We start from the raw sequence: 22,293 nt of genomic DNA on the forward strand, positions 1-22,293 counted from the left end.
CTTTACTATTTTTTGTATTTTTTTTTGACCACTTTTGCTTCACTACATTCCTAAACGAAAATTCTGTACTTTTTACTCCATACATTTTCCCTGACACTCAAAAGTACTTGTTACATTTTGAATGCTTAGCAGGACAGGAAAATGGTCTAATTCACACACTTATCAAGAGAACATCCCTGGTCATCTCTACTGCCTCTGATCTGGCGGACTCACTAAACAGAGAACATCCCTGGTCATCCCTACTGCCTCTGATCTGACTGACTCACTAAACAGAGAACATCCTGGTCATCCCTACTGTCTGTGATCTGACTGACTCACTAAACACAGAACATCCTGGTCATCCCTACTGTCTGTGATCTGACTGACTCACTAAACAGAGAACATCCTGGTCATCCCTACTGTCTGTGATCTGACTGACTCACTAAACAGAGAACATCCTGGTCATCCCTACTGTCTGTGATCTGACTGACTCACTAAACACAGAACATACTGGTCATCCCTACTGTCTGTGATCTGACTGACTCACTAAACAGAGAACATCCCTGGTCACCCCTACTGTCTGTGATCTGACTGACTCACTAAACAGAGAACATCCCTGGTCATCCCTACTGTCTGTGATCTGACTGACTCACTAAACAGAGAACATCCCTGGTCATCCCTACTGCCTCTGATCTGGAGGACTCACTAAACAGAGAACATCCCTGGTCACCCCTACTGTCTGTGATCTGACTGACTCACTAAACAGAGAACATCCCTGGTCATCCCTACTGCCTCTGATCTGGAGGACTCACTAAACAGAGAACATCCCTGGTCATCCCTACTGCCTCTGATCTGGTAGACTCACTAAACACATGCTTCATTTGTAAATGATGTCTGAGTGTTGGAGTGTGCCCCTGGCTATCTGTAAAATAAATAAAACAAGAAAATGGTGCCGTCTGGTTTGCTTAATATAAGGAATTTGAAATTATTTATACTTTTACCTTTGATACTTAAGTATATCTAAAACAAACTTTTACTCAAGTAGGATTTTACTGGGTGACTTTAACTTTGACTTGAGTCATTTTCTACGAAGGTATCTTTACTTTTACTCAAGTATGACAACTGAGTACTTTTTCCACCACTGGTAAGACATAGTATTGCAGTCTGGTAGATTTCCAGTCATTTAAATGAATCAAATACCCCCCCTTGGTTTATAAATAGTATATGACTTATGTAGCTTAGGCCAGCAACTGTTTCACCTTATCATAAACATGATCTTACAGAGTGTGGCTTTAACTGAAAGAGGAAGCTGTGATTAGCTCAGGGCAGATGACCTGTGGTTTGACCCGAGGTGGAATGTGATGTGTGATATGGTGTGAAGGTGTATTCCCTCTCCAGTTTATTATTCATTTTATAACCCTGATAAGTCATCATTAAAGTTTGGCGCTTAATGCCCTGATAGCCTTCGTGTCTTCTTCGTCTACCAAGATCTTCGGACTGTACGCTGGCTTTCCTCATATTGACCTAAAAACAAACTACCCTCTATGACTTTATATTACACATGTAGAGTATTTCATAGATGATGGCAGTTTATTAACATAGTTACATAGCTAATATTTTGTTTTCAAAAGGTAATATATGAGTGGAATACAACAATAAAGCGACAGAAGCCCTTGAGTTTTCTTTTTTTAAAGGTGCATTCAATACAGTGTTCTTCCATGGTTCTACATATGAAGGCTCAAGCATATTTACAGAATGTATATACAGTCCTTATAGAAAAACAGCTAATACAAATAATCCACTTTTTTATAGCAGCAAAATAAACTAAAATAGTATTTACACTGACTGCAAATACTGTTTTTCCCATTCTTTAAGTAATATCAGTGATAAATTCATTACATAAAATACTATATGCAACTCTCATTGTCCTTAAATAAAATGACCTTATAAAAGTATTTTTAAAATAATCAGAGATGAATGATAGGAGAATGCTATCAAAAGAAAAGAGGGAAATTGAATGAGTTTAATGATCAAATTGAATTATACTTGTTCAAAAACACATTTCTGTCTGAAAAGTTAACAAATGAAATATTGGTATTGCAGTGTGACCTCAATCTTATCAAATAAAGTGAATTGAAAACCAGATGACGCGCTCACACACGTGTTTCAAACACATTCCAGTCCTCTGATTACTGTAACATACCTCTTGCATTTGTTACTGTAAATATATATCTGTATTCATATATGTTATATTTAAATAAAGTGAAAGCATCCATTTAACATGAAAAGAGCTAGATATATATATATATAAAACAGATCCAGAACTTTTTCTTTTGCAAAGATTATTCTTCTTTTCTTCAAACTTTGTATGTGCAAGTTCTGTGCAGACCCTCTACCCATCACAAAACGACAAATATTTTACATTCATGACTTTAACATTGTCACCTGATGGAATCAAGGAAATGCAAACTCCCAGCAGGCCTTTCAACATAGGCCACTATGTCAACATTCCAGAGTCAACAGCTAGAGGTTCAGGAAAACTATCATACACTTCCTTGCATCTTAGAAACACTCAAGTTGCACTTCAAGTATTCAACAAGGCATGGTTCTTCTCTAAAAAAACTAACCAATACTATGCTTATTTAGCTACGAATACATGGTTGTTGTTTTTCATACAGTATAACTATGATTCACATACATACAGCCATGCATTAAAAAAGTTCACCCCATCCCAGAAACTTAACACTTCCACCCTTGCTTACAGAGGCAGAAAACATTATTGCAACAATCGTCTGATTTGTCAAATACTTCATGCTCTCTGTTTGTTTACACTTCAAGTTTGGTTTGAATCTCTTGACACTCTGAAAAGATTTCAGCTTTTTGTTTTTCAGTTTGACACATTAATGAAGGATAAATTACACTTTCACAAATCTACCTCTACTGATTAACACGTATCCTTAACAAGAGACAACAGAGCGATGTAGTCTGTAACTTCAATATAATAAACACATAGGAGAAGGAAGCCATATCTCATATACGGTAAGTATTCGTGTAGAAACACAGCCAACCTGGATGTAGTAATTGGGTAGTCCCAGCTCTATAGCCCTAAGGCTCTGATCTGACCTCCTGGGGCCTGTCACAGCAGAGACACATGGGCCTGTAAAGCCATAACCAGCATGCTCAACACAACAGACAGACTAGAGCCATAATGAGTTCCACAGTGGAGCTCTACTCCCTTCACTAGTTTCCACACTCAGTCCACCATGTCGTCTATAGAAGAATGCAACTGAGCCCCCATTCTGGCTCAGGGTGCATGTAGGCCATCGAGAGCCAACATGGTGTGTTAACATTTAGCTAAGGCCGCTTCAGATAACAGCATAACTCGCCACAAGGCCCAAACCATGCAGCAACTAGGTGTTAAATGTAAATGCACTACAAGTGAGAGGATATAACTCTTCTTTTCTATTTTTTACCCCATTTTCTCCCCAATTTCGTGGTATTCAATTGGTAGTTACAGTCTTGTCTCATCGCTGCAACTCCTGTACAGACTCAGGAGAGGCAAAGGTCGAGAGCCGTGCGTCCTCCAAAACCACAACCCAACCAAGCCACACTGCTTCTTGACACAATGCCCACTTAACCCAGAAGCCAACAGCACCAATGTGTTGGAAGGAACACCGTGAACCTGGCTACCGTGTCAGCGCGCACTGTGCCCGGCGCGCCACAGGAGTCGCTAGTGCGCCATGGGACAAGGACATCCCTGCCGGCCAAAACCTCCCGTAACCTGGACGACGCTGGGCCAATTGTGTGCCGCTCCATGGGTCTCCCGGTCGCGGCCGGCTGCGACAGAGCCTGGATTCTAACCCAAAATCTCTAGTGGCACAGCTAGCACTGCGATGCAGTACCTTAGACCACTGCGCCACTCGGGAGGCCCCTGGATATGAACTCTTCTATCAAGACCCATTACTTCAGTTAGAAAAATAAAAGGAAGACCTATATGGTAGGAAAATAATCAACTTGAATTCCTGCACAGTTTAAGTTCTGCCTAAGTGCTCCTCCCCAAAAACTCAGACTTACACCCCCCCCCCCCCCCCCTCCATGAGCAGGCACTCCCACATTTGACAAACATCTAGCTATTAGTTACATCCTCAAACAAACGTCAGCAGCTGAAATTGTGCAGCGAGTGACACAATCCATTAACAATGCAATTGAAACAAGACAAAGAGAACGAATTGAAGCCTGAAATCTGTCTTACAGTGCTCCTCAACTTCTGTCCTCCGTTTGGTATGCAATTCTCCGTAACTCCAATGCAGCATTGAGATTCTTTCTCATTTCCTAAAAGTGTTTCTGTTCTCCGTCAACGGTGAGGCCGTTGACGGATATATTCTGAAAGGTGGAAAATAGGATCCTTACTATAAATTACTAAAGAGGATAAAGATATATTTGTGTGGATCAGTATTTCCCCAAACTCGCTCCTCGGGACCACAAGGAGTGCCCGTTTTGGTTTTTGCCCTAGCACTACACAGCTGATTCAAATAATCAAAGCCTGATGATGAATTCATTATTTGAATCAGCTGTGTAGTGCTAGGGCAAAAACCAAAACGGGCACTCCTTGTGGTCCCCAGGAGCGAGTTTGGGAAATGCTTGTGTACAGTTGATATAGTGTAACTCAGGTGTGTCAAACTCATTCCACAGAGGGTCGAGTGTCTGGCGTTTTTAGTTCTCCCTTTCAATTTAGACCTAGACAACCAGGTGAGAGGGAGTTCTTTACTAATTAGTGACCTAAATGTATCAATCAAGTACGAGGAAGGATCGAAAACCAGCAGACACTCGGCTCTGTGTGGAATGAGTTTGGTCTTATTACAATTTAGTATGTCATAACAGTTAGAAATTCAATAATTAGAACAACTGATTGATTTACCAAACAATGCCTTCCTCCCCCTCCTCTCCTAACTGAGAAATCACCTCCTTATACATGTGCGGTTTCCTCTTAAAGCCACTAAAAACCTTTTAAGTCCAAAAAGTAATACATCAACCCTGTAAATGATACCGGGCCTGGCCCATTTGGTGATAACAATGTCCTTCTGCAACATAATGTCAAAAATATATAGAGGAAAGTAAACTAAATAATCATGTTCAATCAAAAGAGCAATTTTCTGCATTTTCAAATGCTTCACTTATTAGAAGAATATAATATTTCTTAGAGACTCTTCGTCTTTTCCTTCATCTCGACCCTTGAATGGAAGTGAGAGTGAAGTGCATGTCTTTTTCCAGAGATCCCAGTTCAGCGCGTGAACGTCGGTCGCATGTGTATCCACTGTCCCCTGATCTGTCCTGTCCAGTTGGACCGCCTCGATCGCGGCCCCTGGTGGCCCTGAGAGGGAGAGACGCCTGTCCTCTCCTCGCCACACCACAGTCCTTAGAGTGTGACGAGCGAGAGACAGGCCCCAAATGAAATACAAGTCAAAACCTTAACACATCATGGCCCATGTGTGTCTTTGAGAAAGAGGTCGGTCAAGCCCATGCCATCAGCAGATTATTGGGTGGCAACGGCCCGGTTGTAAAAAAAGGAATGTCGGTTTTAATTTTTTGATGATCGTTGCATTGCTATGGTTACAGTAAGCTCCGACCTTTCCAGTTAATTGGCGATCACATCAAATTACAGAGTGGACTCGCACTGCACTTTACACGTAGTGGTGGCACCTTTCTTTGACAGTTTTAGAACACTGGGTTTCTCCGTGACGCTGTTATCAGACACGGGCCCTGTTAGAGCCTTCTGCTCGCCCTTGGCATCCGCGTCGCCGTGACTTGGGTAGATGACCAGGAACCAGGCGGTGAGGAAACCCAGGAAGGAGCCGCCGGACGCCACCATGGGGATGACCCGCACACTACCCGTGGCATCCACTGCTGCGCCCAGCGCCGACGCCACCAGGATCTGGGAGATGTACACCTGGCACGACAGGATGGCACAGTCGATGCCGAAGCCACGCTTGGAATTCCCCGGGCTGTGGTGGATGTACTGGGAGAGAGGGAGGGGAGAGGTGAGAGGGAGAAGAGGGAAGAGTGAGGGAGACAAGAGAGAGGGAGAGAAGAGAGCGGTAGAGAGGGATAGTAGAGAGAGCAGCGAGGGAGAGTAGAGAGGGAGAGAAGAGAGAGGGAGAGTAGAGAGAGGAGAGTAGAGAGGGGAGTGAGGGAGAGTAGAGAGAGCAGCGAGGGACAGTAGAGAGGGAGAGAAGAGAGAGGGAGAGTAGAGAGAGGGAGTAGAGAGAGGAGTGAGGGAGAGTAGAGAGAGGGAGAGAAGAGAGATAAGAGAGAGGGAGAGAAGAGAGAGAAGAGTAGAGAGAGCAGCGAGGGAGAGTAGAGAGAGGGAGAGTAGAGAGGGGGAGAGAAGAGAGGAGAGTAGAGAGGGGAGTGAGGGAGAGTAGAGAGGCAGAGTAGAGAGAGCAGCGAGGGAGAGTAGAGAGAGTTAGAGAAGAGAGAGGAGAGTAGAGAGGGGAGTGAGGGAGAGAAGAGAGAGGATAGTAGAGAGAAGAGAGAGGATAGTAGAGAGAAGAGAGAGGATAGTAGAGAGAGGGATAGTAGAGAGAGTAGAGAGGGAGAGAGGGATAGTAGAGAGAGGGAGAGAGGGAGAGAGGGAGAGAAGAGAGAGGGAGAGAGGGAGAGAAGAGAGAGGGAGAGGAATAGTAAAGAGAGGGAGAGTGTAACTAACTAACCTGTTATATCAGTGTGTAACTAACCTGTTATATCAGTGTGAAACTAACTAACCTGTTATATCAGTGTCTACTAACTAACCTGTTATATCAGTGTATACTAACTAACCCGTTATATCAGTGTGTAACTAACTAACCTGTTATATCAGTGTATACTAACTAACCTGTTATATCAGTGTATACTAACTAACCCGTTATATCAGTGTGTAACTAACTAACCTGTTATATCAGTGTGAAACTAACTAACCTGTTATATCAGTGTCTACTAACTAACCTGTTATATCAGTGTATACTAACTAACCCGTTATATCAGTGTGAAACTAACTAACCTGTTATATCAGTGTGAAACTAACTAACCTGTTATATCAGTGTGTAACTGACTAACTAACCTGTTATATCAGTGTGTAACTGACTAACTAACCTGTTATATCAGTGTTTACTAACTAACTAACCGGTTATATCAGTGTGTAACTGACTAACTAACCTGTTATATCAGTGTTTACTAACTAACTAACCTGTTATATCAGTGTTTACTAACTAACCTGTTATATCAGTGTCTACTACCTAACCTGTTATATCAGTGTCTACTAACTAACCTGTTATATCAGTGTGTCACTAACTAACCTGTTATATCAGTGTGAAACTAACTAACCTGTTATATCAGTGTGAAACTAACTAACCTGTTATATCAGTGTGTAACTGACTAACTAACCTGTTATATCAGTGTTTACTAACTAACTAACCTGTTATATCAGTGTGTAACTGACTAACTAACCTGTTATATCAGTGTTTACTAACTAACTAACCTGTTATATCAGTGTTTACTAACTAACCTGTTATATCAGTGTCTACTACCTAACCTGTTATATCAGTGTCTACTAACTAACCTGTTATATCAGTGTGTCACTAACTAACCTGTTATATCAGTGTGAAACTAACTAAACTGTTATATCAGTGTGAAACTAACTAACCTGTTATATCAGTGTGAAACTAACTAACCTGTTATATCAGTGTGAAACTAACTAACCTGTTATATCAGTGTATACTAACTAACCTGTTATATCAGTGTATACTAACTAACCTGTTATATCAGTGTGAAACTAACTAACCTGTTATATCAGTGTCTACTAACTAACCTGTTATATCAGTGTATAATAACTAACCTGTTATATCAGTGTGAAACTAACTAACCTGTTATATCAGTGTGTAACTGACTAACTAACCTGTTATATCAGTGTATACTAACTAACCTGTTATATCAGTGTATACTAACTAACCTGTTATATCAGTGTTTACTAACTAACCTGTTATATCAGTGTCTACTACCTAACCTGTTATATCAGTGTCTACTAACTAACCTGTTATATCAGTGTGTCACTAACTAACCTGTTATATCAGTGTGAAACTAACTAAACTGTTATATCAGTGTGAAACTAACTAACCTGTTATATCAGTATGAAACTAACTAACCTGTTATATCAGTGTGAAACTAACTAACCTGTTATATCAGTGTATACTAACTAACCTGTTATATCAGTGTATACTAACTAACCTGTTATATCAGTGTGAAACTAACTAACCTGTTATATCAGTGTCTACTAACTAACCTGTTATATCAGTGTATAATAACTAACCTGTTATATCAGTGTGAAACTAACTAACCTGTTATATCAGTGTGTAACTGACTAACTAACCTGTTATATCAGTGTATACTAACTAACCTGTTATATCAGTGTATACTAACTAACCTGTTATATCAGTGTATACTAACTAACCTGTTATATCAGTGTATACTAACTAACCTGTTATATCAGTGTGTCACTAACTAACCTGTTATATCAGTGTGAAACTAACTAAACTGTTATATCAGTGTGAAACTAACTAACCTGTTATATCAGTCTGAAACTAACTAACCTGTTATATCAGTGTGAAACTAACTAACCTGTTATATCAGTGTCTACTAACTAACCTGTTATATCAGTGTATACTAACTAACCTGTTATATCAGTGTGAAACTAACTAACCTGTTATATCAGTGTGTAACTGACTAACTAACCTGTTATATCAGTGTATACTAACTAACCTGTTATATCAGTGTATACTAACTAACCTGTTATATCAGTGTTTACTAACTAACCTGTTATATCAGTGTCTACTAACTAACCTGTTATATCAGTGTCTACTAACTAACCTGTTATATCAGTGTCTACTAACTAACCTGTTATATCAGTGTCTACTAACTAACCTGTTATATCAGTGTCTACTAACTAACCTGTTATATCAGTGTCTACTAACTAACCTGTTATATCAGTGTGTGTACTAACAAGTATAGATCCTTACCTCTTTCATCTCATGGTATTGTCCCAGGAGGGCATAAGGGCAGTAGGAGATGCTCATGGAGATGATGCCCATGCTGCTGATCATCACCATGGAGACGTAGACATTGGGGAAGATGGCCATGACAGCTGTACCGATGGAGAAGCCCAGCGTACCCAAGACGTAGATGACCTTGATGCTCAGGTCAAAGTTGTCCAGGTACTTCTGTAGTACGGCTGCAAACAACAGAATAGAATCGTTTATAAGCATTTGGGAATATAAACAAGGAGATGCTAAATCAAATATATTTTATAAAGCCCTTTTTAGGTCAGCAGGTGTCACAAAGTGTTTTACAAGATACTCAGTCTAAAACCCCAAAGAACATGCAAAGCAGAAGCGAAAGCACATTGGCGACGCTGGAAACCTAGATTTCATGTGGCCTGGAATAAGTTGGTTTGGGTGACTCCAGTGTTATCCACACCGTGGCTCAACTGAATGGCACCATGATTTAGTGACCAGTAGCTAGTACAACATTCCTCTGGGTGTTTAGATCCTGGGTTGCTGTACAGCTCTTTGTGAGTTGTCTGACTGTTCTTGTACAGGTCGTCTCAGCTCACTAGCTCATCACGGTCTAACCCTCCAGCATGTGAACAGAGCCACAGATAGCACCTTGGCTGAAGACTGTGTGCACATTGTTCACTACCGTTCTTATGCCTGCCTCAAAGCACACGGCCTACACATGCGCTCATTCATTCATTGTTCACTACCGTTTTTATGCCTGCCTCAAAGCACACGGCCTACACATGCGCTCATTCATTCATTGTTCACTACCGTTTTTATGCCTGCCTCAAAGCACACGGCCTACACATGGCTCATTCATTCATTGTTCACTTCATTTATTTTTTTGTTCGCTCATTCGTCCGTCCATCCATCCTTCCTTTCATCCATCATTCAACTCAGTGACTGGTCAGTGACCTGAGCAGGAGGCAGCTGTCAGGGCGTAGATGACCAGCCCCCAGCAGCCCATCTGAACTCCTTTGTGGTAGTTCTGCAGTTCCGTGGAGTTAGCAAGAGCCTGGAAAGAGAAGATACAACAACTCAGCTTGGTTACTGAGAGAGAATGTGAGGCTGGTAGCCCAGAGATTAGAGAAGCAGGCGAGCAACCAGAGTTTAGCAGGTTCAAATCACAGGTTGGCAAGAAAATCTGGTGTGGAGTGAGTTTTTTTGTGTGATCAATAGTGTTTTATTTGCAGAAGACAAGGATATGTACATTTATGCCCAAAAAGAAAACTTTGCCCAACATAAATACAATCGGCTTTATAATAACGTGACACAATGACCTTAGAGTCCCAGCAGCCTTACCGTGGGGTCTCCGTGGTAGATGACCTGGCCCATGAAGTCAGTGTAGAAGACGGCCTCAGCTATGATGGAAAACCAGGTGAGGAGATGACAGACACACAGCCTCATCAGCTCTGGAGGCATCTTCAGCATGGACAGCCACAGCAGCCTGACCGTGGTCTCCGTCTCCCCCTCCTCACTCTCTGTGTCCCCGCTGGAGTTGGTGTTGCCTGACTGGTGGCGCGCTCTGGGATTCTGCTGTCTCCTCTTCTGTCTCCGCTGCACCTCGTAGATGTCGTTCAAGCTGCGCGAGGACTTGATGAGCAGCGCGGCGTTGGCTCGCCGGTAGCGGTAACGGTGGGAGCCCACGCGGCCGTAGTAGGAGAAGGTGCAGGACGGCTGGCGGTAGAAGATGTGGCGGCGGTGCCGCGTGGAGGCGTTGGTGCTGGCCGAGATCTTCATGACTGAGCGGGCGTGCCCGTTGGCGCCCTGGCCCAAGCCGTTGGCGTGCGCCCGGCCGTTGGGCGTCTTCTGCTCGTTGACCTGGTTGTTGAGCAGCTCCTCCTCCTTGTCGCGGTCCTGCTCCTGCAGAAACTGGGACAGCCGGCAGATCTTTTTGGAGGTTTTGAGGAGGTCCTGGCTGCCTGTGCTGCTGCTGCGGCGTGGTGGAGAGCCGTGGTAGGATGACAGGTGGTCGGCGAAGATGGAGGGCTCGATATGGCGCAGGAACAGAGCCTCGTGGTCCAGGTGATCTAGTGTTGCATCAGCCATTTGCAGCACAGAGTCAGACTTGGACCTCACCATCTCCACATCCAGGAAGTCCATGTTAATGTCGCGCAATGAGCGCCCGTCCTCGCCCCCCTCTCCGTAGAACTCGTAACGGTCACAAGGGTCGTAGATGTCGTCCTCTCCAATGAGCTCCATATGGGGGGTGTTGTGGCCGTGGAGCTTCCCCAGGGTGTCGTTGACCTTGTTGACAGTGGAGGAGGCGGCGTCAGCCTCCTCGTCCAGCCGGTCCTGCTGGGGGCTATACCGCTGCTCCTCGATGCTGAACAGATGCAGAGCCACCGAGATGGTGAACAAGATGGCGGCGAAGAAGAAGAGGATCTGCTCCTGGGACTTGAAGATTGAGCCCAGGAAGGTGTGGGTCCAGTCCAGACCGCCCAGCGCGTAGCCCACCGCTCCCCCACAACCTGGCGCAGACACACACATCATTTCCTGTTTGAGAATATTCAATCTATCAAAACTTTCACAGACATTACAGACACAGGTATGTGATGGAAATATCCTGCTACTAAGACGTGTGTCATACCAGAGGAGAAGGCGTGGATGTTGAGGGCCATGTCTTGTTCTTCAGTGTCTGCCACATCTAGTAGGTAGGCCCTTATGGGACCCTCTGTTGCGTCTGCACTGAAGTCCAGCACCACCACTCCGAGCACCGTCAGAACGATCCCTATGGGCTGGTTATTTGGCACGTCGCCGACGGCAAGACCTTGACCACAACCAGAGACTGAGTTAGCATCCTAGCCGGTATAACAGGTTCAGAAAACCAGACCTAATTCACAGACAGAGAGAAAGTTGGACACAGAGACCATTCCATTCCATTATACACATATTGAAAAGCAATATCCATCTTAGTTCCTTTCAGCTCTCCAACTAGGAGCACACTGCTGGATCGATAGGGAGAGAGAGAGATGGAGAGAGAGATGGAGAGAGAGAGAGATGGAGAGAGAGATGGAGAGAGTTGATGGAGAGAGAGAGCGAGAGAGATGAAAAGAGAGATGGAGAGATGAGAGAGATGGAGAGAGAGATGGAGAGAGTTGATGGAGAGAGAGAGCGAGAGAGATGAAAAGAGAGATGAAAAGAGAGAGAGATGGAGAGATGAGAGAGATGGAGAGAGAGAGCAAGAGAGAGATGAAAAGAGATGGAGAGATGAGAGAGAGGTGGAGAGAGAGAGATGGAGAGCGAGATGGAGAGAGTTGATGGAGAGAGAGAGCGAGAGAGAGATGAAAAGAGAGATGGAGAGAGAGCGAGAGAGATGAAAAGAGAGATGGAGAGAGAGAGCAAGAGAGAGATGAAAAGAGAGATGGAGAGATGAGAGAGATGGAGAGAGAGAGCAAGAGAGAGATGAAAAGAGATGGAGAGATGAGAGAGAGGTGGAGAGAGAGAGATGGAGAGAGAGATTTGCACATGTCAATCAATACCCGATTAGTGGGTTAGGCCTTCTTACACACAAACACACAGGACACACACATACACACACAGGGTACACACACAATAGATCCCAAGTTCATACAACCAGTAGGCCTAGGCTACATTTAAAAAAAAAACGTTAAAAAGCAATGAGTCTGATGCAACAGATCAGAACATTTAACTTTAAAATGTTGATAAACTATTAGCAACGCACACAAGTCAGGAGGCTACGTGTGAATGTTCATTATACTATTAGCGGAAAACACAGTCAAAAGCGCACCCCATGTGCAAAGAGGTTTCATGTGACAGATGAAAATAACCCTTAGAAATGTAGAAATGTATGTAACGTGCTGAGGAAGCCTGCCTTCCGTTGCCTATGTATTTGCTGTATGAGATGCTGCAGCAGCTCTCAACTGTCTGACAGATTTGTCTGCTCAAAGGCTCTGTATCTGTACGCTGTTCAGATGATAACATACATAACAAATATACTATACACACACGCCAATTTAATTCCATTAAATTATGCAAATTAACCAATAGACCGATAAACAAGACCAGTCAAATGGATTTCCACCAATTAAGAGGCTAAAAAGATTTTTTTTCTTCTTCTCCTGTCTGACGTCAATTATATTTATTGGCTGTTCTATTTATTTATTTGTAGGCCCAAATCCGGCTATTGCTGGCTAACGGAAACCCTGACACACCACCATATACCCTAGGTCATTCATAGCCCATTTCCCATAACGCCTTGCGTGGTGTGTGGCTACTCTCGTTGCCCTTGTGTCTGGTCCAAGCTGTGAGAAAGACCTCTGTCTTACCCAGAGGTTTAGTATTACCCCAAAGGACATTGGTTCATGGCACACACTGACATTTATTACATATATCATCTCACAGACCAGGAAACACACATCGTTGACTGGATCATATGTACCCTTACGGCTACAGAGAACATCTAGACGTTACCTCATCTAGGCGTTACCTCATCTAGGTGTTACCTCATCTAGGTGTTACCTCATCTAGGTGTTACCTCATCTAGGTGTTACCTCATCTATGTGTTACCTCATCTATGTGTTACCTCATCTAGGTGTTACCTCATCTATGTGTTACCTCATCTATGTGTTACCTCATCTATGTGTTACCTCATCTATGTGTTACCTCATCTATGTGTTACCTCATCTATGTGTTACCTCATCTATGTGTTACCTCATCTAGGTGTTACCTCATCTATGTGTTACCTCATCTATGTGTTACCTCATCTATGTGTTACCTCATCTAGATGTTACCTCATATATGTGTAACCTCATTGGAACACTCCTGTTCTGGTCACACCAATGCAGAGTTATCAAAACAAGCATCGTATTCATCAAAATATAATTTATAATACAAACTAGCCATGAAAGCTTGTGTTTCATTGCCGTAAAACAAAACAAAGCCAAAGCCTTATCGTAAGCGCCATTAGTGTCAATTTCACTGGGAACGTAAACTCCTAGTAGTGAATTTCCATCATAACATTGAGCCCAGAGGAACTCCACGCACACAACAACAAACAAGTCATTATTCAGACCTTCTTATTAAAGGGGAAATGCTATTTTGAAAATATTTAGCTAATCAACAACGACCACAGATGAGGAAGAGAGGTATACAAGTTGAAGAAAGAAGTCTGTACTGAGTCTGTGTGTAGTCAGTTTGTGTGTAGTCAGTCTGTGTGTAGTCAGTCTGTGTGTAGTTAGTGTGTGTGTAGTCAGTGTGTAGTCAGTCAGTGTGTAGTCAGTCAGTGTGTAGTTAGTGTGTAGTCAGTCTGTGTGTAGTTAGTGTGTAGTCAGTCTGTGTGTAGTCAGTCTGTGTGTAGTCAGTCTGTGTGTAGTCAGTCAGTGTGTACGTAGTAAGAAAAGCCTTTCTTCCTGACAATGGAGTGGCTGATGGGGTGACGCGCAGTGAGCTAGCGCTGGAGACAGGAAGTAGCTCCAGATAGGCATTGAAAGGTAAGAAGGAGGGCACAACAGGAAACGTTTCCCTGTGAACTGGTTCCCAGTCCTTTCCCATGTCACGGAGAATGACGGTTCACACACACACACCGCCCGGCCCAGCAGGTCAGCGGACACAGGAGTCTGTAGCCTTGCTGCTTCTGTTTCTCAGCAAGTTACTGGGACCTGAGATAGGGGTGACGATGCAAAACAATAGCTGCTCTGGGAGGGCTACGACGAGGGCACTGAGCCAACACACCCATACATACACCTCTCTCCAACACTCTTCAAAGCCACGCGGACCAGCTAAATCAAATCCAATTGAAATCCAGGACCTGTCAAACTTTTCAGTTTGTTCAGTGACCCATGGAGCCACATCTCCAGCAAGCAGAGAAAATAACGCTACTTGTCCTCTCTCTTCCACTACTACCAGACTCTTCAGTCCTACTTGGTGGACTGTCCTGAAGCCGGCAGCAAAACAACTCTATGGGTTATCTATCGATCTTCCCCTCTGCTGAACCTTTAAAGCACAGAGCAAAATGGATCCCTCCTCTCTTTCGCCTGCACAGTGTGAGGCACTTAGGGTCACTTCCACTGATAATGAATTTACCAAAGCCGATGGCTGGCTAATGTAGGATGTGAAACTTTTGGTCACGTTGCATTAGAACAGAATTGAAGTTATAGAATCAGGCTTTTTCCTGACCTTTCTAAACTCAGGAGAACCACAGAGAGAGCTACTTTTCAATTCAATAAGCTTCATATCACACTCCAGAAGAGGGCTTATTAGGTGAGGCAGAAAGCCTGCCGGAGGGTCTGGCTGCTATCACTGATAACAACAGCAAACATAATTAGTCTATCCTGTGAACTCAATCATGTCTCTCTCTCTGATTCACATTTCAGTCATTTAGCAGACACTCTCTTATCAAGAGAGACTTACAGTAGGGAGTGCAGACATTTTCCCCATAGTGGTCCCACGTGGGAATCAAAACCACAAACCTGGCATTGCAAGTGCCATGCTCTAGCAACTGAGCCACACACACACACACACACACACACACACACACGATAGATCCCAAGTTCATACAACCAGTAGGCCTACGCTACAAAAAAAAAAAACATAAAAAGTTATGAGTCTGATGCAACAGATCAGAACGTTTAACTTTATAATGTTGATAAACTATTATTTCTTCATATTATAAGCACAGCAACGCACACAAGGCAGGAAGCTACGCGTGAATGTTCATTATGCTATTAAAACACTGTTGTCAAAAGCACACCCCATATGCGAGCGGTTTCACGTGACAGAGATGAATATATCCGTTAGAAATGTAGAAAGAGGGGAGAAATAAATGAGGAAAACACATTTCAATTGAAGTCATTCAGTTGCACAACTGACTAGGTATCGCCACATTTGCCTTCCCCTAATATGCAACAACTAGCATGGGTTGCTAATATGACTAGGATTGTTCCTTTGACTACTGGACAAAGAAAGAAAGTTGATATCAAATAATTGCCTCTACAGATATGGTCTGATTTTGGCTACTTTTGAATCAAGGTAAGACATGCCTCATAATAATTTAGTAAAATGTTAAGGTTTCAAACAATTAAGTATATGTTTTTAAAAATGCATACTGCCTCCAGCTCCTTGCAAAGTGGTGTGTGACACGCTGATGAAGCCTGCCTTCTGTTGCCTACGCATTTGCTGTTTGAGATGCTGTGGCAGCAGCTCTCGCTCTGTCTGACAGATTTCCCGCTCAAAGGCTCTTTATCTGAATACATAACAAATATACTGTACACATGCACCAATTTAATTACACTCAATTATGCAAATTAACTATAGACCGATAAGCATGACCAGTCAAATGGATTTACACCGACTGGTATTTCCATGAATTAATAGGCTGAAAAGCATTTCGAAATTGAATTTTCTATTATTTTTAACCCTAACCCTGCCTAACCCCCAGTTCCAATGCTGGCCCTCTGTAGCTCAGCTGGTGCTTGTAACACCAGGGATAGTGGGTTTGATTCCTTGGACCACCCATATATAAAATGAATGCACACATTACTGTAGTTGCTTTGGAAAAAATACATGTTTTATCACACCCATTGTATACGCAGTGGTGGAAAAAGTACCCAATTTTCATACTTGAGTATAAGTAAAAGTCACTCAGTAAAATACTAATACCACTTGAGTAAAGTCTTAAAGTATTTGGTTTTAAATTTACTTAAGTAGCAAAAGTAAATGTAATTGCTAAAATATACATAAAAATATACTTTTGATCCACCCCTTAGAGAAAAAAAAAAATATATATATATATATATATATATATATATATATATATATATTATAAACACTTAACTTCTTATGGCTGGGGGCAGTATTGAGTAGCTTAGATGAATAAGGTGCCCAGAGTAAACTGCCTGCTACTCAGTCCCAGAAGCTAAGATATGCATATTATTAGTATATTTGGATAGGAAACACTCTGAATTTTCTAGAACTGCTTGAATGATGTCTGCGAGTATAACAGAACTCATATGGCAGGCAAAAACCTGAGAAAAAAATCCAACCGGGAAGTGGGAAATCTGAGGTTTGTTGTTTTTCAACTTATTCCCTATTGAAGATACAGTGGGATATTGGTCATGTAGCACTTCCTAAGGCTTCCACTAGATGTCAACAGTCTTTAGAACCTTGTTTGATGATTCTACTGTGAAGTGGGGGCTCATAACGGCTGTTTGAGCCAGGTGTCTGGCAGAGTGTCATGAGCTCGTGACGTGAGAGCGAGCTCTGTTCCATTGCATTTCTACAGACAAAGGAATTGTCCGGTTGGAACATTATTGAAGATTTATGTTAAAAAACATCCTAAAGATTGATTGTGTACTTCATTTGACATGTTTCTACGGACTGTAACGGAACTGTTGGACTTTTCGTCTGCTTATGCGTCATGAATTTGGATTTGTGAACTGAACGCGCTAACAAAAGGAGGTATTTAGACATAAAGATTAACTTTATCGAACTGTGGAACTGGGATTCCTGGGAGTGCATTCTGATGAAGATCATCAAAGGTAATTTTATTTATAATGCTATTTCTGACTTCTGTCCGCCATGACTCCAACATGGCAGATATCTATTTGGGTTGTTTTAGTCTCTGAGCGTCGTACTCAGATTATTGCCTGGTTTGCTTGTTTTTTAAAATCTGACACAGCGGATGCTTTAAGGAGAAGTGTATCTAAAGTTCCATGTATAACACTTGTATTTTCATCAACATTTATGCTGAATATTTCTGTAAATTGATGCGGCTCTCTGCAAAATCACTGGATGTTTTTGGAACTACTGAACATAACGCGCCAATGTATACTGATTTTTTTTTATATAAATATGAACTTTATCGAACAAAACATACATGTATTGTGTAACATGAAGTCCTATGAGTGTCATCTGATGAATATAATCAAAGGTTACTGATTAATTCTCTCTCTATTTCAGATTTTTGTGACTCCTCTCTTTGGCTGGAAAAATGGCTGTGTTTTTCTGTGACTTGGCTCTGACCTAACATAATCGTTTGTGGTGCTTGCGCCGCAAGGCCGATTTGAAATCGGACACTGTGGTGGGATTAACAAGAAGTGTATCTTTAAAATGGTGTGAAATAGTTGTATGTTTGAGGAATTTTAATTATGAGATTTCTGTTGTTTGAATTTGGCGCCCTGCACTTTCACTGGCTGTTGTCATATCGATCCCGTTAGCGGGATCTCAGCCCAAAGAGGTTTTTAAGTATCAAAAGAAAAGTATAGATCATTTAAAATTCCTTATATTATGCAAACCAAACGGCACAATTTTTTTGTTTTTTTAATTTACTGATAGCCAGGGCACACTCCAACACTCAGACATCATTTACAAACAAAGCATCTGTGTTTAGCCTGTTTAGTGAGTCCGCCAGATCAGATGCAGTAGGAATGACCAGGAATTTTCTTTTTAAGTGCGTGAATCAGACCGTTTTCCTGTCCTGCTAAGAATTTAAAATGTACCGAGTACTTTTGGGTGTAGAAAGTACATTGTTTCTTTAGAAATGTAGTGGAGTAAAAGCAAAAGTTGTCAAAAATATAAATAGTAAAGTAAAGTACAGACATCCCCCAAAAAATACTTAACTATTTCTTTCAAGTATTTTTACTTAAGTACTTTACACCACTGGGTCTGATATACCATGACTGTCAGCCAATCAGCATTCAGGGCTCGAACCACCCAGGTTATAATATATTATTTGTTACCTATGAGTGACCCATTGAGGAAGAGTGCCACTCCGAACAGCACACCCACACACAGGGCCAGGATGAAAGGGCGTCGCCGGCCCCATTTCAGGGTGCAGCGATCGCTGGCTGAGCCAATCAGAGGTGTGAAGATCAGGCCCAGGATGGGGCTCAGGAACCATGTCAGGCTGTAATACTGTTCTGGAAGACCTGGAGATCGACAGGAAGGAAACGAGAAGGGGGTTAGGGTTTATCATCAAACATAAAACGCAACATGTAAAGCATAGGTCCCATGTTTCATTAGTGGAAATAAAAGATCCCCGAATTATTCCATACACACAAAAAGCTGATTACACACACTCATTTTCTCTGGGCTATTAAGGCTACCTGCACCTTTCTGTCATCTTGGTCAAAGTAGCCCTTTTACGTAGTGTTACTTGCTGCATGACAAAGCAGATTCGGTGAAGTGTGCCAATTCACTGGCTACTACGCAGGCACAGAATGGAGTCCTGGTGTACATAAATGGGGTAGCCTACATGCTAGTAATATGCAAGTAACAACACCATCTTAGAAGGACACTTGTGGGTGATTGTCATTCATCCATCGTCTTATCCAACAAACTGATATTTGGAAACATTTTGTCACAATGAATCATACCAGCTGTCTGTTCTGTGTTTAAGATCCATTCAAGTACAATACGTTAGATGAGGCCTATTCTGCCTTCTATTCTTTTGGCCAAGTGGTTTTTGATTTGGCGCCATCCAGTGGTTGTTTCGTGTAGCAGCAGCTAGCGTGTACTCCGCTGTGCTACTTCTTTGTTGGTGGTAAAACAGGAAAAATAGGAAATGATGCTGTTCATGATGTTGGAAAAGAGTGACATAATACGGAGGTTTATCTTCTGCCATCCTTCTTGTTAAGCCTTCGTTAAGCATGGCCTGTAAGTACAAATCATTTCTAAGATGTTCATCTTTTAGTATTCTAAGTATTTTCTGCAGGTCATGTTTTAATTCTGAGTTTAAGTAAATCGATTACATGTATTCCCTCGTTAGCCTAGCCTGCCTGTTAAGTGCTGTTTTGGAGCTAGCTTCTCCCTACATGTGATTTCTCTTCACACTTAAGTTAGTTTACATGTTATATAAATACTAATCCTATTTCGAACAATATTCAAGCAGGATATGTTTTCTATGTACAGTGTTGGTCAAGTATTGTATTGTTCACTATGTGACTATGATACGTCGGTTAGACTCGGTTGTGCATTAACAATGCCTTTTAGTCTGAGATGCTCCAATGATTTAATTTTTACACCGTTTCAACTATAAAACTGGAGGGTTATGGAAAGCCTATCCCTGACTCTGGTTAAGTTCTTGATTGGAGTTTGGCTGGCTGTCACATTATGGTTGCATACACCTTAAGGAGGACAGTACGAGGACACACCCCCTCACCGTGTTAGACGAGGCCACACCCCCTCACCGTGTTAGACGAGGCCACACCCGCTCACCGTGTTAGACGAGGCCACACCCGCTCACCGTGTTAGACGAGGCCACACCCCCTCACTGTGTAAGACGAGGCCACACCCCCTCACCGTGTTAGACGAGGCCACACCCCATCACCGTGTTAAACGAGGCCACACCCCCTCACCGTGTTAGACGAGGCCACACCCCCTCACCGTGTTAGACGAGGCCACACACCCCACCTTTCCAATGAAGCAAAGTGATCATTTATAATATAAAACTTTGCCAGTGAGAACAAATCTCACATTTCATTCTAAGAACTCTGGAATCAGCTAAAAAATGAAATAAAAAGAGTAGGCTACTCTTATACCTGCTCAGAAAATGTTATAAAACTTTCCCACTGGGAACACACTGGTCGAATCAATGTTGTTTCCACTATAGTGGATTATGGTCTTATCAGAGTGTAGACTGGTGGGTTATGGTCTTATCAGCGTGTAGACCAGTGGGTTATGGTCTTATCAGCGTGTAGACTGGTGGGTTATGGTCTTATCAGAGTGTAGACTAGTGGGTTATGGTCTTATCAGAGTGTAGACTGGTGGGTTATGGTCTTATCAGCGTGTAGACTGGTGGGTTATGGTCTTATCAGAATGTAGACTAGTGGGTTATGGTCTTATCAGCGTGTAGACTGGTGGGTTATGGTCTTATCAGAGTGTAGACTAGTGGGTTATGGTCTTATCAGAGTGTAGACTGGTGGGTTATGGTCTTATCAGCGTGTAGACTGGTGGGTTATGGTCTTATCAGAATGTAGACTAGTGGGTTATGGTCTTATCAGAATGTAGACTATACAGGATCTCACAGTAAGTGAAGCCCTGTTCACATTCTGGTTCAAGTGAACCTGATGGTTGTTGATGATGACCATGACCCAGGTGGCTTGGGAACCCAGAGCTCCACTGTGCCCCAAACATCACTACTTCCTGTTGCCTGTAGACGGACTTGCTGTAGACATGTCCTTATGACCCCTCAATGACCAATCAATGAGACATGACTTCCTGCTCAAGGTTTTAATTGAGGTTACTCACAGGGCCCCAAAACTGTGTTTCTGTAAATTGTTCACTTGTTTTGGTCACAACCTGCTGTCGGCGTCGGATACAAACACATAAAATGTCGCAAACAGATTTTAATCTGTCGGTAAGCAGTTTGTTTCTTTGGGAAAGCGGTCGGGGTAAACAGGATGTCCGATTCTAGTAAATAAAGACCAGGATTTTTCTCTCCACCGGGTCAAAGATGTGGAACAATACTGAGAGCAGTGTGACTCGCACTACTTCAGGATATATTTACTGTTGCCCATCGAGACTTAGGACAGACAGATTTAGACCATGTAGGAAAGAGCAGAGTCACAAAACTAGACAGAGAGAGGGGGGTGAGGGACAGAGAGAGACAGAGAGAGGGGGGTGAGGGACAGAGAGAGACAGAGAGAGGGGTGTGAGGGAAAGAGAGAGACAGAGAGAGGGGGGTGAGGGAAAGAGAGAGACAGAGAGAGGGGGGTGAGGGAAAGAGAGAGACAGAGAGAGGGGGGTGAGGGACAGAGAGAGACAGAGAGAGGGGGGTGAGGGACAGAGAGAGAGAGAGAGGGACAGAGAGACAGATGGACAGAGAGCGAGAGACAGAGAGCGAGAGAAACATAAAGAGAATGACTGAGGGGAAAAATGAAAACAACCCACAGTGGGTAATAAGGACGTGAGAAGGGGGCAACCCACAGTGGGTAATAAGGATGTGAGAAGGGGGCAACCCACAGTGGGTAATAAGGACGTGAGAAGGGGGCAACCCACAGTGGGTAATAAGGACGTGAGAAGGGGGCAACCCACAGTGGGTAATAAGGACGTGAGAAGGGGGCAACCCACAGTGGGTAATAAGGACGTGAGAAGGGGGCAACCCACAGTGGGTAATAAGGACGTGAGAAGGGGGCAACCCACAGTGGGTAATAAGGACGTGAGAAGGGGGCAACTCACAATCTTCTCCATCAAAGACGTTAATCTTGACACATCATTCCCACTTGACACACAATGGCGTCCCATGTGTGGAACTGAACGAGCACAGCTGGCT

The 22,293-nt window shown here is 42.9% G+C and overlaps 1 protein-coding gene across 1 annotated transcript in view; it reads right to left on the reverse strand.

Annotated features, from left to right (window-relative positions):
* Positions 1 to 1,550: 1,550 nt before the first annotated feature.
* LOC109908431 (solute carrier family 45 member 4) overlaps positions 1,551 to 22,293 on the reverse strand; it is a 50,137-nt gene continuing 29,394 nt past the window's right edge. Inside the window, exons 4-9 of the mRNA XM_031795117.1 lie at positions 18,761 to 18,949; positions 11,653 to 11,832; positions 10,365 to 11,533; positions 9,978 to 10,077; positions 9,027 to 9,238; positions 1,551 to 5,995 (exon numbers count right to left, since the gene is read on the reverse strand). Coding sequence (XP_031650977.1) covers positions 5,636 to 5,995; positions 9,027 to 9,238; positions 9,978 to 10,077; positions 10,365 to 11,533; positions 11,653 to 11,832; positions 18,761 to 18,949 — 2,210 coding nt within the window. The 3' untranslated portion in view covers positions 1,551 to 5,635. The remainder of the gene's footprint in view (positions 5,996 to 9,026; positions 9,239 to 9,977; positions 10,078 to 10,364; positions 11,534 to 11,652; positions 11,833 to 18,760; positions 18,950 to 22,293) is intronic.

This window comes from Oncorhynchus kisutch, linkage group LG17 (assembly GCF_002021735.2).
Source record: "Oncorhynchus kisutch isolate 150728-3 linkage group LG17, Okis_V2, whole genome shotgun sequence".
NCBI classification, from domain to species: domain Eukaryota; kingdom Metazoa; phylum Chordata; class Actinopteri; order Salmoniformes; family Salmonidae; genus Oncorhynchus; species Oncorhynchus kisutch.